Source organism: Caretta caretta, chromosome 8 (genome assembly GCF_965140235.1).
Source record: "Caretta caretta isolate rCarCar2 chromosome 8, rCarCar1.hap1, whole genome shotgun sequence".
Taxonomy (NCBI): domain Eukaryota; kingdom Metazoa; phylum Chordata; order Testudines; family Cheloniidae; genus Caretta; species Caretta caretta.
In genome coordinates this window covers 91,527,759-91,547,174 of record NC_134213.1, presented here as the reverse complement: position 1 = coordinate 91,547,174, position 19,416 = coordinate 91,527,759, and the positions used below count along the sequence as shown (strand labels likewise).

At 39.0% G+C, this 19,416-nt stretch overlaps 2 protein-coding genes across 3 annotated transcripts in view; one reads left to right on the top strand and one right to left on the bottom strand.

Annotated features, from left to right (window-relative positions):
• Positions 1 to 10,137, bottom strand: part of ITGB3BP (integrin subunit beta 3 binding protein) — a 52,548-nt gene extending 42,411 nt beyond the window's left edge. Inside the window, exons 1-2 of one of the 2 annotated variants that reach the window (XM_048862141.2) lie at positions 9,869 to 10,137; positions 4,148 to 4,190 (exon numbers count right to left, since the gene is read on the bottom strand). In XM_048862141.2, coding sequence (XP_048718098.1) covers positions 4,148 to 4,190; positions 9,869 to 10,083 — 258 coding nt within the window. In that variant the 5' untranslated portion in view covers positions 10,084 to 10,137. The other variant, XM_048862143.1, reaches the window with a different exon arrangement.
• Positions 9,896 to 19,416, top strand: part of EFCAB7 (EF-hand calcium binding domain 7) — a 38,265-nt gene continuing 28,744 nt past the window's right edge. The window contains exons 1-2 of the mRNA XM_048862133.2: positions 9,896 to 10,020; positions 13,665 to 13,852. Of these exons, the coding sequence (XP_048718090.2) occupies positions 13,666 to 13,852 (187 nt within the window). The 5' untranslated portion in view covers positions 9,896 to 10,020; position 13,665. The remainder of the gene's footprint in view (positions 10,021 to 13,664; positions 13,853 to 19,416) is intronic.

Here is a 19,416-nt window from a genome sequence, read left to right as displayed (position 1 = left end):
TTTAGAAAGTTAGGCAGCAACTTAATTTAATTGTTAATCCATACTTTCACAAATATAAAAACAGCTCACAAAACAGGAAGCAGCCTTCTCTCCTGTCACTACAATGTACTGTATACCACAAAACTCAATATCTATAACCTGTTTTTTCTGTGTATTACTCATACCATTTCTTCAATTTCACACATTAGTTTACAGCAATGTTACTAATCGTGTTTATAATCTCTTCAGTTAAGCACCATACATTAATGATAGAAAAAATAATTACAGGGCTTTATGCATATTACACAGTTTTGACACCATGAATAAAATGTAAAATCACAGTCTTCCCCATTTTTGCTCATTAAAGATCCTCTGATACTTTATGCAGTATTCTAGCTGATTTCAACTTGATTATCTGTATTTTGCTTACCTAAGTTTCCCTGCAGTTTCAAATGAATATAGTATTCCTTACTTTTTATCCTGAATTTGTTCAACGTTGCTATGCACAAATGTTCTTCTGGGGCAAGAACCTCACCTCACCCTGACTCCTTGAAACAAAGAGCCAGAGCAGCGTAAAGGGCTCCAGAGATACGTCTACACTGCACCTGGGTGTGAGCCTCCCAGCCAAGGTAGACAGACTCGTACTAGGGTGCTAAAAACAGCTGTATGGACATTGTGGCTCCAGCAGAGACTTGAGCTAGCCACCCAAACTAAAGCCCCCCCCAATCCTCTAGACTTGAGCTCAGGTGGCTAGTTTGAGTCTCCACCAGAGCTTCAACGTCCACATGACTATTTTAGCATGCTAGCTCAAGTCCCTCAAGTCTGTCTACCAGGGCTGTGAGTTTCTCTCCTAGCTGCAGTGTAGGCATACCCTGAAAGCCCATGACCCAGCCAAGGGAGAATTCCCCAGTGCAGGAACGTCTTGCATGCTCTGGCATAGGAGCACGGGCAAGGCTGGGAGCAGGAGGGTTGTGTTGGGGGCAGGGCTGCTACACAAAAGTCTAAGGAGAAAGTACTGAGTCTAAGTTATGCATGGGGCCTCTTCAGCCTTCAAGTAGCCCAAGATCAGGAGGGCACAAAGGTGGCTTCAAGACACTTTTGCTGCTCCCTGCCTCCCCCGTGTGGGAATTCACTGTTGCTACTTTTAAACAAGAGGCTACATTTCAGCAGTGGGTAGAATAACGTGTACTATAAACTAGTTAATATTTATTTATTTACAGGATTCCTAATGTTTTTCAGACAAGGATCCGTTCTTATGGGGAGCATCCTTGTTGTCACAAGTCTACAGAGACGATAAACATGAAAAAAGGAGGATGGGTGTGTACCAAAATGCCTAATGGTCAATTATGTAACAACCTGCCCATAGGAGAAGTTTCTTCCTAACTCCAGGCAATCAGTGGTTGGTTTATGTCACATATGGGTTTATGTCCCTATTTTTTCCTCTGTGTAGCTTTTTATGAGTATTCTCATTATGCATATTAATGTCTATTTATTTATTTATTTCTAAGTTCTTTGCCCGCAGCTGTTGGTGAGGCTAGGAGTTCCACAGGTTAATTATGTGTGGGGTAAGAAAAAAAAAATCCTTTTCAGTTTTAAATATGCCACCTTTTAATTTCATTCACTGTCCTCATGTTCTTGTATTATAGAAAAGGACAAATAGGAACGCTCAATTTACCTTCCCAATAACACTCATTATATTTGTATAGCTCTATCCTATCCCCTCTTCTTCATTTTCTTAAAATAAACAGTCCCAATCTTTTAATCTATCTCTCTACAAAAGCCTTTCCATGCCTCTCATCATTTTCACTGTCTGGATCTGGAACCCTTCTCTTTCTGCAATTCCTTTCTTAACAGGGTGACCAGATGACGGAACATTGTTTTATAGAATAGCCTTATATTTTAAGTAGTGCTTTCTATCTCGGTCCTTGCGCATTATAACATTTTGTTTGCTTTTTTCTTTTTTGACCGCTTTTGCAGACTGAGCTGAAGTTTTCTCTGAACTACCCACAGTGATACACAGGGTTTCTGAGCAGTTACTGTGGGTTTATAATAAAGCAATGTTTATGAGTTGATCTAATTCTTTCTTCCAATTTGCATTATCTTGTATATATTAACACTGAATTTTGATTTGGTGCTCATTCATCTAGCTTTCCTATATATCTCTGAATTACTCAATCTTCTCCATTGTTTTGAGTAGCCTAAATAATTTTGTATCATCTGCAGATTTAATAATTTTATATCATCTTTGCATCCTTTTTTTCCAGTTCATTAATATTTTAAACAACCTCTGTCCTAGTAGGAAACCTTGGGCTACCCTACTGCTAACCTTTTGCCACATTAAGATGAACTGAGCCCATCACTGCCAGTAAAGACAGTTTTTCAGAGAAATATTAGTTACAAAATGCTATCAATGGTACATTAGGCATTTAACCTACATCCACTCTGTTTTGCAAGATGGAGATCCTGTGCGGCCCCACTGAAGCCTCAAGGAGCCCTCTCTGTTTAACTTTGAATGCCTGACATTGCAGCCACCATATTTCTGGACATGAAGGAAGTCTCCTTTGAGCATCTACCTTGGAACAGAGTTACTGCAGCACACAACCTCTGTGGCAATCAGAGTTTCTCTTCAGGGAAAGAGAGTCCAGATCTGTTGCACAGCTGGGCAAATCCTTATGATGTCATACCAAAATTACACAGTTTTAACCACTCATTTCTGACTTTTTAAATACAGAAGCAGAGGTCACATCAGGTGAGGGCATAGGGGGAGAAGTTTGGCATTTTGTGGCCATGGAGATGGTCCTGGGAGACAAAGGAGAAGCAGCAGTATGGGATGGGGATGCAATCTGTGCAAGAGGAGAGGTGCCATATAAATTAAAACTTTATTGTAGTCACGTTACAGTTCATAGCCCCCCAATATATAAACGACTTCAAGTGAATATTTTAACCCATCATATTCTGAAAAGCTGATGTAAACAAGGGCTTTTATTATAGTCATTTTACTGCAGAAGGAAAGTCTAGTCTGAAATGCAATTCTTCTCTGTTAAACCACTTTTGTTGCCATCTCAGAAAAATAACAGCTTTAGGGTAGGAAAAAACTGTGTTTAATTTCAGGCTGGACCACTCATCCACAACAATGCTACTCCGACCCAAGAAACAGATGCAAAATTACAGTCACAGCTGCATTCTCCGCAGAACAAGTTGGGTAATGGTACACTAAACTGCTAATTAAATTGCTAATGATTTTTTTTTAGTGCCACTGCGGTATTTTGCCACCTTTATTTAAATAAAAAAGTATCCAGCAAATTTTTAAAATTGCAAGTTTCTATTTTGAAAAATACCAATGAGACTTCTAAATATGTATCACATATAAACAAATCTCTCTAAAATGACATAGCCATGTGGAGATTTACCAAAAGCTCATTTACGGACCAGCTATTTTTTCTAATATACTTTTCCACTAATTTTCCTTCCCTTTAAGGCTACCATCCTCAGGAACTCCTCCGTGATAGCGTTTGTAGCAACACCCACTGTTGGTACAGGTAGATAATAAACCGACATATGTCATGACATGCTGGCACTGGGAATATACAATGGCTGCATTTACAAAAAATAATAGCAACAGTACAATTTTATTTTTATTGTGATAACTGTGGTGAAATTTATTGCAGCGTTAGTATTTTATTGTTTCATTATGCCAGATTAGCTGAGGGATGTAATTATATCCTTGACATAAAAATGCTTTTAATGTTTTCATTTCAATTTTGCAGCTTATAATATGAAGATTATAGCATTATCATAATTCCATATTGTTACATGTACAATTAGATGGCAGAACATTTGCTACCATAATTATGGAGCTAATTTCTAATAAATGCTTTCAACAAGGTTCCTAATTCATTCAGCTCTCGGACAAGTAGCGAAGATAACCAAAAATATGCCTATTTCTCCAGTTATAGCCAATTTCTTCATGCAGATAAATACTTCACTTATTGACAGGCAATGTATACAAAAACAATAATTTCATGCCAAAGATTTTTAGTAATCACTTCTCCTTAGTGAGACTTTTGTAGACTGTCAGCCAATCCACTATAAAATAACCCTAATGAAATGCTGTGTATTTATGTAAATTCCATATAATTACAATCATAAAAGTGAATACAGTACTTACGTTATCTTTCGCAAGGGTCTCCAACTTCAGTGCTCTCTTAACTCTGCAAGCAAAAGACAGACAAGATTTACACTCCTTCAAATACAAAACGTCTAGTAATAAGATCAATCATCTGTGGTCTTAAAATAATTATTTTTTCTTAGTTATGAATGCATTAAATCTTCTATGCATTAAATGCTACTTGAGGGAAAGTAATCTCAGATACAGCAAATTTATTAACTGATTCAAAGAACGTGTCAAAAAGGTTGCTTTTTTGGAAGCTGGAACACAAGTGTTTGTACTAAAAAACATCCACCTCTCCATTATTTACCAGTTTAAACCAAGAGACTGAATTATATATTAAAAAACAGGCATTTGTCTCTTTCAAACAAAATGCCAATTATTAAAATAACTGTACACAAGTGCACTCCAACTTACATACCTTCTGGGTAGGTGTTATAATTATTTTGCCATTAGTAGAAATAATGTATTAAGTATTTAAACATGGATACAGCAAGGTGAAAAAAGTAGTTCTTCCCATCATTTTAGCTCTTAACATGATTCAATGCTACCAGACTATGACTTAACTAGGGAACAGATGCTCTATGTCTTTACAAGTCCCCAAACCATAAGAAACTATTTTCTAGTCTTCTTCACTATACTGATTCAGGAACATGCCAAGCTCTCTCTGCAAAATTTGCTCTGCTGAACTGGATGCCCAGCTGTTAATGGCAACACTAGGAAAGGAAAGCTGAATATTTATAATTCTTATATCGTACAGCTGTCTTCTAAAGAGCAGTCATCAAAATTTTATTGAATGCAGGCTAAATACTCAAAGGAAAGAAAGGTCAACATAAATTAAGACTATTTTACCCAGAGACAACCGCAACTTAAGTACTTTCTTAAATCTTAAACAAAGCTTAAAGCATTATATAAAGTAACTAAAAAATTATGAAAATCTTTATAAAGTCATTCTATAAGAATTTTACACATTCATTTCAGATTAAACAAGCTTTGGAAAATGCACTTTACTTCAAAATGTAAATGCACAGATTTCATCTTGGAAAAGATTGTTTTGACTCATTAGCAAGTAAGATGACCTCATTTAAAATATACCGTTTAGAGTGTGCCCCTATTTCTGTGTTTCAAATGTGAAGGTATTCAAAAATGAATTAAAAATGCATCTTTGAAATATTATTCATGTAATATGACTGTATGAGATAACACTGGTTTACAATTATCTGTATTTTAAAAAGATAATAGGAAAAAATACAATATTAAAAAAGCCAAACATGTAAGATTTACATTTTCTATATTAAAAAACCCCCACAAACTCTTGCCAAGGGACAGTCAAAGGTGTAACAGTTTGATGGAATTCTTTACAGTGTGTGTGGGTTGTTTTTTTTGTTTTAATATAGTGACCCATGTTGCTTAAGGAATGCAGACTCCATTATATCTTCCACCCCAATGGCAGCAGAAAAACATTATATACATTAATACATTCTCTTGGTTAGGGTGCTCTGGGAGCCAATGCATTTGCATGTTATACTAAGGTATCCCTTCCAGCCCTACATTTCTGATTCCATGTTATGATGGAAGTTTTTATGATGGACTTCAAAAGGAGCTGGAAGCCAAAGTACAGCAGAATCTGGACTTGAGATAGCTTTATGATGAGGACAAATGAAAAACTGCATGAAAATCCTAAATACGGATTTGGGAAATTTCTCGGAGAAAAAGTTGTACAGTGGTCAGCCCCACGTTATTTAAAATCTGTCAGATATCGTGTAGAGCAAGAGTTCCAGTTGGCCCAAATTTGCCTCTGTTGGCCTGTGGAACCTCTATATGCCCCTTGAGCTATGCAGCTGTAGAGGCAGATTCTCAGGTAAGTACTTCTACATCAGAAGGGGCTGCGTAATAATAATTTTGGCCTTGCTCTTTCCAGTGAAAGCATTAGATTCTATCTCACCTGACAGTATCCCCTCTGATGCCCTAATGAGGGGTAAGTAAATCACTAGTCAACTATCATTCAATCAGGATCATGTAAGACTGGAGGTGTTAAAGTCCAAACCACTGTCCTTGGCTAAAAGCTCTGAAAAAAGTTTATTCGGAAAATTAACAAGGAGCCCCATTGGGCCACAGGTATCTCCCTCCCTCCAATGTACATGCAAAAAGATGCATATGGGGGAGAGGAGAAAAAGCTCACAATCTAAACTGTGGAAATGAGAACCCCACACTACTTTACGATATAGAGGGCAGTGGGATCACCTCTGTTAGTTCCCACTCTCTTCCTCCCATGGCTGGACAAAGTTACTACAATACCAGGACAGTAGTAAATGTCACAGTCTGCACAAGTAGGGAAGAGGAAGGAAAAACCAAGCACATTAAGGTGCAGCGTACAAGAGCTCATTTACCTGAGTCCCCTACCCCCAAGTGATCTAAAATCTCCAGGGACAGAGCTCATTTTGTTTTCTTAATTGTGCATAGTAGATGGTGGTGTATGTATATGAAAGTATATGCATTTTGGTAATTGGTACTTTACACATAATATTTACCCATCTAAAAAAAAAAGTCATAACTATCGTTTGTTATAACATATTGGAAAATCCCTTTAGGCCAGATTGAGAGTCTCTTGTTAACACTGGTGAGCATTTACTTACAAAAGTACTCCTATTTACCTCAGTGAAACTATTCATGTGAGTAACTGCTCATCAGAGAGAGTATGGGTTTCACCATCTAGCCCATGATAGGGAGTGAGATTTTACAGTGTCCCGGTACACTATGATTTTTTTTTTTAACTTTCCATGTATTTAAGCAAATTATATAAGAAATAAATTGAAGATGAGTGGGGAAAGGTATTTGCAAGAGGCGCTAATAAATAAAGAAGGAGTAAATGGCATGATGAAGTGGCTGTATCGCTTAATGGAAAATTTATTCTGAAGAAATCACAATGCATTTTTGGGTGTTATATAGACTTTCAACCTTACTATTTTCTAACTCACTTTGTAGACAGACATTAAATTTTAGAAAAACCTGGTATGGTAAGTGATTAATATTGCAAGGAACTAACTATACAGAAGTCACTCAGGAGGTCACTGATTGAATCACAAGCCTCAAGTCCCACTATACCAGTGGTTCTCAACTTATTTATCATTGTGGGCTGCATATGCGGCACACAATGTATTACCTGGGCTGCAGGGGCTGGATGGCAGGGCGGCAGCAGCAGCCCAGACCCCGACCCCGACCCCGGGCCCCTGCCATGCAGGGCCAGGTGGCTGCCTGACCTCAACCCCGGAGCTTGCGGGACCAGGCAACTGCCCGGATGCCACTGTGCTGGGCAGCCGGGAACCCCACAGGCCAGCCTTTAGTGCACAGCTGAGGTGGGCCGCAGCTGCATGCTAACTGGGCTATGGGTTGAGAACCGCTGCACTATATCATAATCCTATTCTAAGTAATGACAGCATAAAGACTTTAATAAGGAAGGTATATTTTTAGTTTAAATACACCTCTCTCATTATTAGTGGAAATAAAAGATTATTTTGGGGGTATGTTTTTGTATTTAGTTTCCACCCTGAGTACCAGTGTGAAAACAGCATTTAAACTGAGGAAATCTGTATGTCATATTTTTCTTACAATGTGGGTTATAAAATTTTCAGCCCAATGCATTCTAGTGTAACAGTAAGACAACATAATAAGACTTCACAAAGTTTTTAGTTGTAATTGACTTTTCAACTGGCCACATTGTTAAAATCTATTTGGCTCTTAGTAGAGAAATAATTAGATAGTATTTACATATATTAGTGAACCAGGAAGAACTAAAGGAAAAAATGGCGTAACAGCTGGGAAAGCTTGAAGAAAAAACATTACTATTTTCCAGGTTCAAAGTGAAATGTAAAAGACAACGTGCAAGAAATAAAATGAGGAATGCACTCAAGTACTGCAATCCAAGGTTAGTACATTTCGTAAAAAGTTTAGAATGATTATTGTCTGACATTACAAATTATTTAAGCCACACTTGTCATTCTTCTCTCTTCTTTCAGGTTCTAGAATATTGAAGTAATCTTGAAGAAATCTACTTCCAGTGGTCGACAGGAAGCTTTGACTTGACTAACAAACATTGGGGCCTAAGTCATCAATTACTGAAGAATTTAAGCTTTCATTAAATATGAAATCTAATGTAAAGAAAATCTATAGTTGCTACGATAACTATCTGTGAACAGACTGTGAATGGATGCAGTGTTGCCTGCCCCAGTCTGCAGGCAGACTGCTGCAGAGCCTCTATTGCTACTCACAGCCTTGCTAAGCAGCAAAATGAAATTATGATGACTTGATTCACTTTCTCCACCGGTATTCAGAAGCCTCTGCCGTTGGTTGGGAAGTTACCAACAACAGGAGAGGTAGGAGAGGTAGGAACTATAGCTACTCAAACAGAAAGGATTTAGAAAAAAGTCTGTGGAAGCATAGTATAGTGAAGATCAACCCTTATAACGGCAGCCAGGAAGAGCCCAGAGCAGCTGTCCACTAGAATCTGAAGAACCAATAGTGGATGTCACAGCCCAACAGCTACCACTATTACATCTCAAGCAGCTGCTGTCAGTTTCTCACTTTCATGGGCATGAAAAAGTCACACACTTTACCACCATGTTCTTCTACATCACCATTTATCCAAGGATTAATCATGCAATAGAACACATTTTGGAGGTAGATAAGTAGTAGCTTCATCTGGGGTACAAAGAAGTTAACTGACTCAAGGTGACTTGGTGAGAAGACTCATAATAAAACCCATGAGTCCTCTCTTTCATTCCAACTACTAAAATACCCTTGCCTTAAAAAATAAATCTTGCCTTTGGGCTAACATTATATACAAAACTGATATTTGTAGGAAAACATTAGTCAAATAAAAATTCAGAGATTCCCGTTTGTTGTGGCAGAATTGTTTAACTATGTTTTAAAACTGTTCCACATTGACGTGAAATATCCCGCACGCTTTCTAAGTAAGGGATTTGCTCTAGTGTTCTGAATCAAACTCTCTTCTACCCCTGCTACTGTGCAGTGAGATGTGGGCTGGTTAGCAGTCCTCGTGGCTGAATTTCGGGGGCACTCTATGTAGAAACACTAACATTTTCAAATTAGGGTAGCTTAACTTTAAGCACTTCAGTAAGTGGCCTGCTTCTCAGAGGCGCTGAGGACTCACTTCACCGCCGTGGGTGCTACAGGGAATAACCATTTGTTTAGGTGCTGAACTTTAAGGCACCCACAATTGAAAGTGTTGTCTACACACACACACTGGCATCTGTGTGGGGCTCAGAGACGCCAGGAGAACCCGGCCCTCACCCCTCCAAAGGGGCAACTTATTTAGCTGGTAACTTTAAGCAGCCAAGTTTGAAAGTTTTGGCCGCAGCCTGTACAGCCCTTTCCAAGCTGACGTGGAGATGGAAGGGAGACGGGGCTTGATTTCAGGGCAGTGTTCGTGTCTCCCAGCTTCCGCCCCCCCAGCTCTAGTCCCCTGGCCCCCAGCCCCTGTCCCCAGCCCTTGTCCCCTCCGACCCCCAACTCCTGCTGTCCCCTCCCGCCCCTCAGCTCCTGTCCTCGCGCCCCCCAGCTCTACCCCGGCGCCCCCCCACACCTGCCCCCTTTCTCACCGCCCATGCCCGCTACCTACGGCATGATGGCAGCGCCGGCAGCCGCTCCGGCACCCCCCGGGCTTGCTCGGTTCCCGCCCGCCGTGTACCACCCAAACCTCACCGGCTGGAAACACCGTCCAGAGGAGGCGGCCGGTTCCGTTCAGGCCGGGGCGGCCCGTACCCGACGCACCGAGGCGGAGGGCGCACGGCGGCGGCGACAGGCCCGGGCCGAGGCCAGGAGAAGGTCCAGGTCCGAAACAAGGAGTCCCCAAGGTCAGCACAGGAGGGGTCACTCCATCCCCTCCCCATTGCCTTCTGCTCTCTGCCCCTTCCCATGCGCGGTCTCTGGGGCAGCCCCCGGCCCTTCTCCCTCCCTCCGTTTAGGGCCTGGGCACGTTCGTTTACAAATTAAACCGGGAGAAAGGAGAAAAATCCCCCCAGCTGGAAAGAGACCGCGTCCGCCACTGCCCCTTGGCAACAGCCTCGGGACCCCAGGTGCTGCCTAGAGCTAGTCAGTGAAACATTGGGAGGGGGGTTAAATTGCCCCAAACTAGGCTTGAAATCTCACTGAAACACACAGAAGCAGGATTCCGTGGGCAGAAGGGGAGATGTTTCGGAAGTGGCTTAACATAATGTCGTAAGAGAGAGCTTCTTGCTTCCCAATGAGTGAGATCTGGTAGGTTTGCCTTTCCTGTGATGAAATGGTAGACACTAGAATTTTCATCAGAGAACTCATCATAGAAATGTAGGGCTGGAAAGGGCTTGGAGAGGTCATGTAGTCCAGCCCCCTGCCCTGAGGCAGGAAAAAGTAAACCTACACCATCCCTGATAGGTGTTTGGCCGGGGGCATGCCACAACCTCCCTTGGAAGCCTATTTCAATGCTTAACTACCCTTGTAATTAGAAAGTTTATCCTAATATCCAACCTACATCTCCCTTACTGCAGATTAAACTGATTATTTCTTGTCCAACCTTTGGTGGACCCAGAGGACAACTGATCACAGGTTTTAGCCTCCGAAAGCTTATGCCCAAATAAATTTGTTAGTCTCTAAAGTGCCACAAGGACTCCTCATTGTTTTTGCTGATACAGACTAACACGGCTACCACTCTGAAACCAATCCTCTTTGTAACAGCCCTTAACATAGTTGAAGGCTGTTATCAGCTCCCACATCAGTCTTCCTTTCTCAAGAATCTTGGGGAGAGCTGTTAGGTCATCTAGTCCCTCTCCTTTCCTCTGATGCACAGTTATTCCTTACTATATATATATTTTAGTGCTTCATCATCTGTCCAGTTGAGATTTTAATGACCCAAGCCGTGGAGCTTCCACCAGTTCCCTTGGAAAACTATTGCACACTAGACTTCAAATAACATTGGCAGCACCTTTGTGCTGCACAAATTGGCAGCACCACCTGCTGCTGCACAAATAATAAATCGGTTGGTAATGAGTGGGCTGAGGAGCATAAACAACAGTTCATATTTTATAAAGCTAGTTACTGGAAAATTAACATTTATTCTCCTTTTCCTCCTTGACTTTAACCCACTTCCATTTTGTGAGTGTAACACTGGTACTTAATTATAGTGACACCCGTTTACAGGACCAGACTGAATCACTGTGTCCCTGTGGGGTCTTTCTAATGCCAGTGTAATATGAAAGTGTCAGGCAGGCGGTCTGTGTATTATAAATAGGGTACTTCATCCATGATAAGCGATTATTATCTTTCTTTCCCAAGTGGAAAAGACCTATATAACTCAGGAAAGTGCGAGTGATTTAGCCCTCTTGAGTAAGAATCCAATGAGTCCTGAAGGGGACCCTACCTATGCCGTTATCTTGTTGTTGAACTTGAGATATTCAATTTATTATACGGGAATATATTTTCAGAAGTCAAAGCTGGGTAAAATAATGTTAGAGGCTGTTAGGCCAACAGTACAGCACAATTTAGTGTGCCTCTGTGGTGGCCTTCTAAAAACCTTAATCACCTTCGGTAAAGAAGAAAACCACTGTTAAAGTTCACTGCTGTTTATGAGCAAAAGGTGTTATTGTCTTGAATTATTTCAGTTATTGAAAAAAAATCCAGATTTTTCCCCACTCTGTTCTGTGTAGTTTTATGGTGGTATGTTGTAGTTTAAGGTCCTAAATGCTGCAAACGCTTATGCCATGCTTAATTTTAAGCATCCGAATAGTTCCATCAGTTTGAATGGATATGCTTAACTTTACGTGTTTGAAGGATAGGTGTGTAAAATTTTGACAGTGTTTCCACTGTTAGACATGCTTTTAAAGAAATTACAGCTAGGAAAAAAAATTTTCTAAATATGGGCTTTAAACCAGATAAATTACTTTATTAACTTAATTTTTTTTATCTTGAATGGAAAAAAGATTTTTTTCCAGTAGGTTTTCCCTGCTGAAACAATGTGGAACTGATCAGCCTAATGGTTTCTAAATCTGCTGGATTTTTAGATTTGGGAGGATGAATAAAACCCAATAGTAAAAGCAACAAAGTATAATCTTTCAGTGCACAGTTACTCTTACCAAATATATCTCCAGATACAGCAAGTCTCTAGTAATAAGAAGCTTGCAAAAAAGCCAACATATATGCCATACATGAGGACTTTTAACACGTACATTTAATTACAATGCTTATCTTGTTATCACTGTTCTCCTTTTCCTGCGTCCCCCAACCTTTCCAAATATGTGTTACACCTACATGTTGCATTTTGTTCTAAATCAGTAAGCTTTTTGAGTTTGAGACTGTCTTACTCTGTTTGTATGGAACCTAACATAATTGTGGGGGTTCATCCCTGACTGGGGCCTCTTGATGTTACCCTTACAGCTGTGCAGTGTCACTCAGGTCAGTCAGACTCTGGGCATAAAGACTGCCCTGATCACTTTGTATGAGCTCTGTATCTCTGTGGCTAAAATTCTGATCAGCTCTGAAAACTCAGGTTTCAGAGTAACAGCCGTGTTAGTCTGTATTCGCAAAAAGAAAAGGAGTACTTGTGGCACCTTAGAGACTAACCAATTTATTTGAGCATGAGCTTTCGTAAGCTCATGCTCAAATAAATTGGTTAGTCTCTAAGGTGCCACAAGTACTCCTTTTCTTTCTTCTGAAAACTCAGACTCCCAAAATTCTGTTTTTCCTCAGGACACTAGTATTTGGGTACCCATTTGTTCAGAATAGTTGAGCAAATACTCCATGCTGGATCTCTATATCAGTCGATCTCTGGAAATATGTTGCCTGTTTCTTTATGTTTTAAGCAGTCATTTACAGAGTGGTGAAAAACCACATTCCACACACTTTCCACTTCCACTAGGGTGTGTCCACATGAGCATCTTTCCCCAAAAGTATTCCATCTTTACTACTACCGACTAAGTTCAACCAGTAGCACTAATAATGAGAGTGCCAGTGTGGACGAGGTGGCTGCTGGCCTGCCGGTGGTTTTTTTTTACCACTGTTCTGAATAACTCTGCCCACAGCAAGCCTAGACAACTGGTTAAAACACCAGAGGACACTAGTACCTTGTCCATACAAGTGCTCCCACTGTTGCTATTCACAGATGAGTTGAGCCAGTGATAGCAACAGTAGGACATTTTAGGAAAAAAGTGTAGTGTAGACAATCCCTAGAGGCTTAATTCTAATTTTGGCTAAGGTATGCATCACCTCGTATGGTATCTTGGAAAATTTGCTACAGTGTAGATAAATAAATAATAATGAATAATACTTAGCACCTACATAGTTTAAATTCATGGATTTCAAAGCACTTTACAAAGGCAGTTAAGTAGCATTACCCCCATTTTACAGCAGAGAAACAGATTCACAGAGAGTTTAAGTGAATCTGTTCGTGAGGGGACAGAGCAGAGACATACTTACACACTATGAAAGCAAAAGCAAAAGACTTTAAATATGTTTGTATTATTCACAGAATGGCCAGCAGTCCTGGAAGTAATGCATCCCTCTCCCGTGAGAAAACCATACTCTCAGAAAGTTCTCAAGCAAAGAAATCACAGTATTCTGAAGAGGAGTCCTTTTATATGAACTGCAGAGCGGCCTACCTAGCTGTTTTTAAAAGCAGCTTAGAAAATATTAAATCAAAAGAACAACTATGTTTAGGTAATGAGTAGGAGATAATTTTCTTTACTTGAATGTTGTGTGTGAAGATTACAGTAGTTGATTTTCAAACCAACAGCCAGCATTTCACTGGTGGAAATACCCCAGCACATAATGGAGCTTGGTCACAATAGCTTCTTTTAAGGATTCAGGCAGTTCTTGGTGGGGTTTGGGTTTTCAAGCATCAGTGGCTGTATCTATAAAGACACTTCCAAGGTTTATACCTATTATAAAATATATCATCGTTTTTCAAATAGTTTACCGAAAGTATTTTTTCTCAATATTTTTCATTTTCCTTAAATTCTTAATCTATATTACTAGGTATTGGATAGTTCGTGGAAGTGGGAATGATATACAGAGCCTTTCACCTCTAAATCACCACTCTGAATGAGCAAAAGTCAATACCACCTAACAATTATTGGGGGGCCTAAGTGAGTTATTTAACAGCACCACATTTGATGGTGGCATCGTTGCCTACTTGAGGTGGGCCTGGATACTGCTTTGTGGTGGTGACATTTTTCAGTAAAGTGTTTCCCTCTCTCTGACAAGTGATAAATTACAATGAGTTATTCTCAGTTCAGTTTCTAGTGGACAAGTGTCCCTAGCACAGAAAATCGCCATGGCAACCGGCATTAATTGTCACAGGGGTTTGCAGTCTCATCAGAAAAGTTGTTAAATGAGAAATGGAGATTGACCGACCCTTTCAACCCAAGACATGGTCCCCCAGAACAGGGTTGAGAAACACTGACTATGTGGTACATGAAAATCTTTCCCTGCCTATGAATGTGTTTTGTGCATAAATGGACGACTTCAGTGTTTCATAAGAACTGCATTAATTTGTAAAAAATGTAAATGTACCTTAAGTTAAAGCACTTCTCAGTTTCCTAAATTTCAAGCCAGATGTTTTATTCTTTTATCAGTATTATTTTGGGCTGTCGATTAATCGCAGTTAACTCATGCGATTAACTCAAAAAAATTAAACGCGATTAAAAAAATTAATTGCGATTAATCGCAGATTTAATTGCACAGTTAAACAATAGAAGACCAATTGAAATTTATTAAATATTTTGGATGTTTTTCTACATTTTCATATATATTGTATTCTGTGTTGTAATTGAAATCAAAGTGTATATTATTTTTGATTACAAATATTTGCACTGTAAAAATAACAAACTAAAGAAATAGTACTTTTCAATTCACCTCATACAAGTACTGTAGTGCAATCTTTGTCGTGAAAGTGCAATTTACAAATGTAGATTTTTTTTGTTACATAACTGCACTCAAAAACAAAACAATGTAAAACTTCAGAGCCTACAAGTCCACTCAGTCCTATTTCTTGTTCAGCCAGTTGCTAAGACAAACAAGTTTGTTTACATTTACAGGAGATAATGCTGCCCGCTTCTTATTTACAATGCCACCAGAAAGTCAGAACAGGTATTTGCATGGCACTTTTGTAGCCAGCATTGCACGGTATTTATGTGCCAGATATGCTAAACATTTTTGTGCCCCTTAATGCTTTGGCCACCATTTCAGAGGACATGCTTCCATGCTGATGATGCTCGTTACAAAAATAAGGCGTTAATTAAATTTGTGACTGAACTCCTTGGGGGAGATTTGTATGTCCCCGTTCTGTGTTTTACCCACATTCTGCCATATATTTTATGTTGTAGCAGTCTCGGATGATGACCCAGCACATGTTGTTCATTTTAAGAACACTTTCACTGCAGATTTGACAAAACGCAAAGAGGGTACCAGTGTGAGATTTCTAAAGATAGCTACAGCACTCGATCCAAGGTTTAAGAATCTGAAGTACCTTCCAAAATCTGGAGGGACGAGGTGTGGAGCATGCTTTCAGAAGTCTTAAAAGAGCAACATTCTGATGCGGAAACTACAGAACCCGAACCACCAAAAAAGAAAATCAACCTTGTGCTGGTGGCATCTGACTCAGATAATGAAATTGAACATGTCAGTCTGCACTGGTTTGATTGTTATTGAGCAGAACCTGTCATCAGCATGGAAGCTTGTCCTCTGGAATGAAACATGAAGGGATATATGAATGTTTAGCACATCTGGCATGTAAATACCTTGCAACATCAGCTACAACAGTCGGTTACAAATACCTGTTCTCACTTTCTGGTGACATTGTAAATAAGAAGATGGCAGCATTATCTCCTGTAAATGTAAACAAACATGTGTGTCTAAGCGATTGTCTGAACAAGAAGTAGGACTGAGTGGACCTGTAGGCTCTGAAGTTTTGCATATTTTTGTTTTTGAGTGCCGTTACGTAACAAAAAAAATTTGTAAATTGCACTTTCACAACAAAGAGATTGCACTACAGTACTTGTATGATGTGAATTGAAAAATACTGGTTCTTTTGTTTATCAGTTTTACAGGTCTCACTTTCAGGTGACATTGTAAACAAGTAGCGGGCAGCATTATTTCCTGCAAATGTAAACAAACTTGTTTTGTCTGAGCAATTGGCTGAACACGAAGTAGGAATGGATTGAGCATACTTGCAGGCTCTAAAATTTTACATTGTTTTATTTTTGAATGCAGGGTTTTTTTTTTTTACATAATTCTACATTTGTAAGTTCAACTTTCATGATAAAGAGATTGCACTACAGTACTTCCATTAGGTGAATTGAAAAATACAATTTGTTTTGCTTTTTTACAGTGCAAATACTTGTAATCAAAAATAAATATAAAGTGAGTGCTGTACACTTTGTATTCTGTGTTGTAATTGAAATCAATATATTCGAAAATGTAGAAAGCATCCAAATATATTTAAATGTATTCTCTTATTGTTTGACAGTGCGATTAATCACGATTAATTTTTTTAAACACTTGACAGCCCTAGTATTATTCTACTTCATTGTGTGATTAGGTGACATCCGCAACAGTCCAACAATGTATCTTTTTTGTTTGGTAAATGCAGTTAGTAGTAGTAAGTATAAATACTTGATTGAAAATTATGATGCTTAGAAAAAGTACAAAAATAACTCAAAGTTCCACAGCTAATTGGTTGGAACTATGAAAACGAACAATTTACACAGTAAGTTAGTGAAAAAAAATGGTTTCTAAATTGGGCTAGGGACTGGGTATTGGTTTACTTAAAATGTTTTAATTAGTTATTCTGTTAAATGGATATTTGGAATAGGTTTCATAGTTCCATCTAGAAATCTGTACAGCTTCAGTGTTGCCAACTCTTGCAAGTTTATCATGTATCACAGTATTTGGTGTTTTTCTTAAAGCCGCAGCACCTGGAGTCCTATGATTAAGAGAAAAATTTAGCTTACTTTTTAAAAAAAATAGAAGTTTCTAGGCCTCATGGTTGCAGAGAAAAGCTTGAAAACATGAACTGTAAAAAGGCTAAAAACCAGAAGGCATATAAAAAGAACACAAATCTATGTTTTTTAAAAAAACCCTCATGATTTTGAAGCTAATATGATTTTTGAACACTTGGAATTGTCAGTGCTGCAGTGTTGCTTGCTAAGGGTTTATCAGTAGTAGATTATGGTGTCAGGGAATAGCATCTTTGTAGAAGACTGTAGAGGTTATGTAATCACAGAACAAACAAAAAGTAAATAGAAAAGCATTCTGACACTATGGTCAGTCATAATATTTAGGGGCACTGTATTCCTTTTCCTCAGCTTAAAATTCATTACCTCCAGACTTTCATTCTCTTTAATCGTAGTCCATACCTACAACATGTGAGCTTTTTACCAGGAAGCCAGTTAGCATGTAAATCTGATGGTTTTAGATTGACAGCTTCTCTCCAAATACCAGTACTTGAAATACCATTCTCTAACAAGCATACTCTTTCAGCATATGACTCAGTCTTCTGCAGACTGACAGAGTTAAGATAGAAGCCCCTTATAACATCGTAATTATGGTTTTAAAATAAGAGTGGTGTGAACAAATGTCATCTCTTTTATATATGTGCTGTGCCTTTCATCTCTATCCATATGCCACTTGGGCACATAGCAAGTGTTTAGGCATTTTGGTTTCAAGGTCAGCTAATAAAGGGCAATTACTGGTTCAGGCTCCCAGTCTTCTCAGAGCTGCGTGTGAACTTTTTTTCCCTTTTAAACTTGTAAGTGTTAAGAGTCATTATAGGCTTGTGTAAAAGCTTAGCGTAAATCCTGGCAAAGAATCAAATCAGTGGTGTTGAAGCATCTGTAGTTACATGATGTTTGGTTAATAACACAAACTGTGCTATTAATTTAGAGCCTGCTCCGACAAAACCTTAGAGGAGTCATAGTTGCTCACTGAATGTACTATAATATAATGTTCTATCTTGTAACTCAGGTATTTAGCAGAATCCAGTTAAAGAAACAAAAATAAAAGATGCGATTTAAACAATCTTTCAAAAATATAGTCTTGGGAGATATGTTTGTAGCAATCACTGATCTCCCTGGAATGATAAATGATACAGGTAGCAGAATCTTGCAGTATATTTATCAAAAAACATTTATTTAAATACAAGTGAATAATCAGCTCATGAAGGGTGCTAGATTGACAGCCCGCGAGACTGGGTTATCCACATAACAACACACATTGAGAATGATTGCCCTTCCTTAGCTGACCTTGAAACAGAAATGCCAAACAAGTGGCTATGTGCCCAAGAGGTACATGAATAAAGACGCAAGCTACCCCATATTCACCAGCCTCCACTCTGTGCCCATTTGGTCCTGGGGGGGAGGGGGGAACTCACACATTAGATTGGGAATAAAGGTGCCAATTATGAAAAGGGGTTCTTTGGAGATTCTTTCTTTATACTGCCCACCTACTAAGAATTGTGATGATACTACCAGTTTATTTCAGACAGGCTACTGAACAGCGCTGAGCTGGTAAAGACTTAGTTATTACAGATCTGGATAAAAATCAAACTACTGACCTACCAAGAGAGTTTTCCTAAACCATCTAATTCTCTGAAGTGGGTGGGGGTTATGACATCGTATTAACTAGACAGCATATTTGAGTTTAGCTTGAATTTAAGATAATACCGTCTTCACATTATAAACTGATGAAAGCGTAATGTAAGTGAAGATTTTTCAGAAGCTAGCTAGAAGTAGCAAATCCAACTTCTGCAACTACCATGTACAGGAGCAGTGGGACTTGTTGCAGACATGTTATCGGCTTTATTTTATTATTAATTTTACTATCTAACAGTTTACTGGGAATTATTTTTTTTCTTTTTACATTTGAAATTCATGTTGTATAATCTGAACTATTTGATTGATACAGAAATAATTCTACAGCTCATTTATGGTAGGCTGTGCACTGAGAGCCTGACCCAATTTCTATTAAAGTAAACGGAAAGACTCTCATTGACCTCAGTACATGGATCTGGCCCAGAATTTGTGGCTTTACAAATAACAGGTAGTTATATTAAATCCTGCGGATTACACACCGTGGGCCAAATCCTACATTTACTACTGGGGGTGGGGGGTAAGGGAGGAATTTCCCTTTCAGGTCAGTGGGTATTTTGCCTGATTGAGTGTCTGATCTTGCAGGTCTTACTTTTGTGAATAGTCCCATTGAGTTCAGTGGTTCTACGTACACAA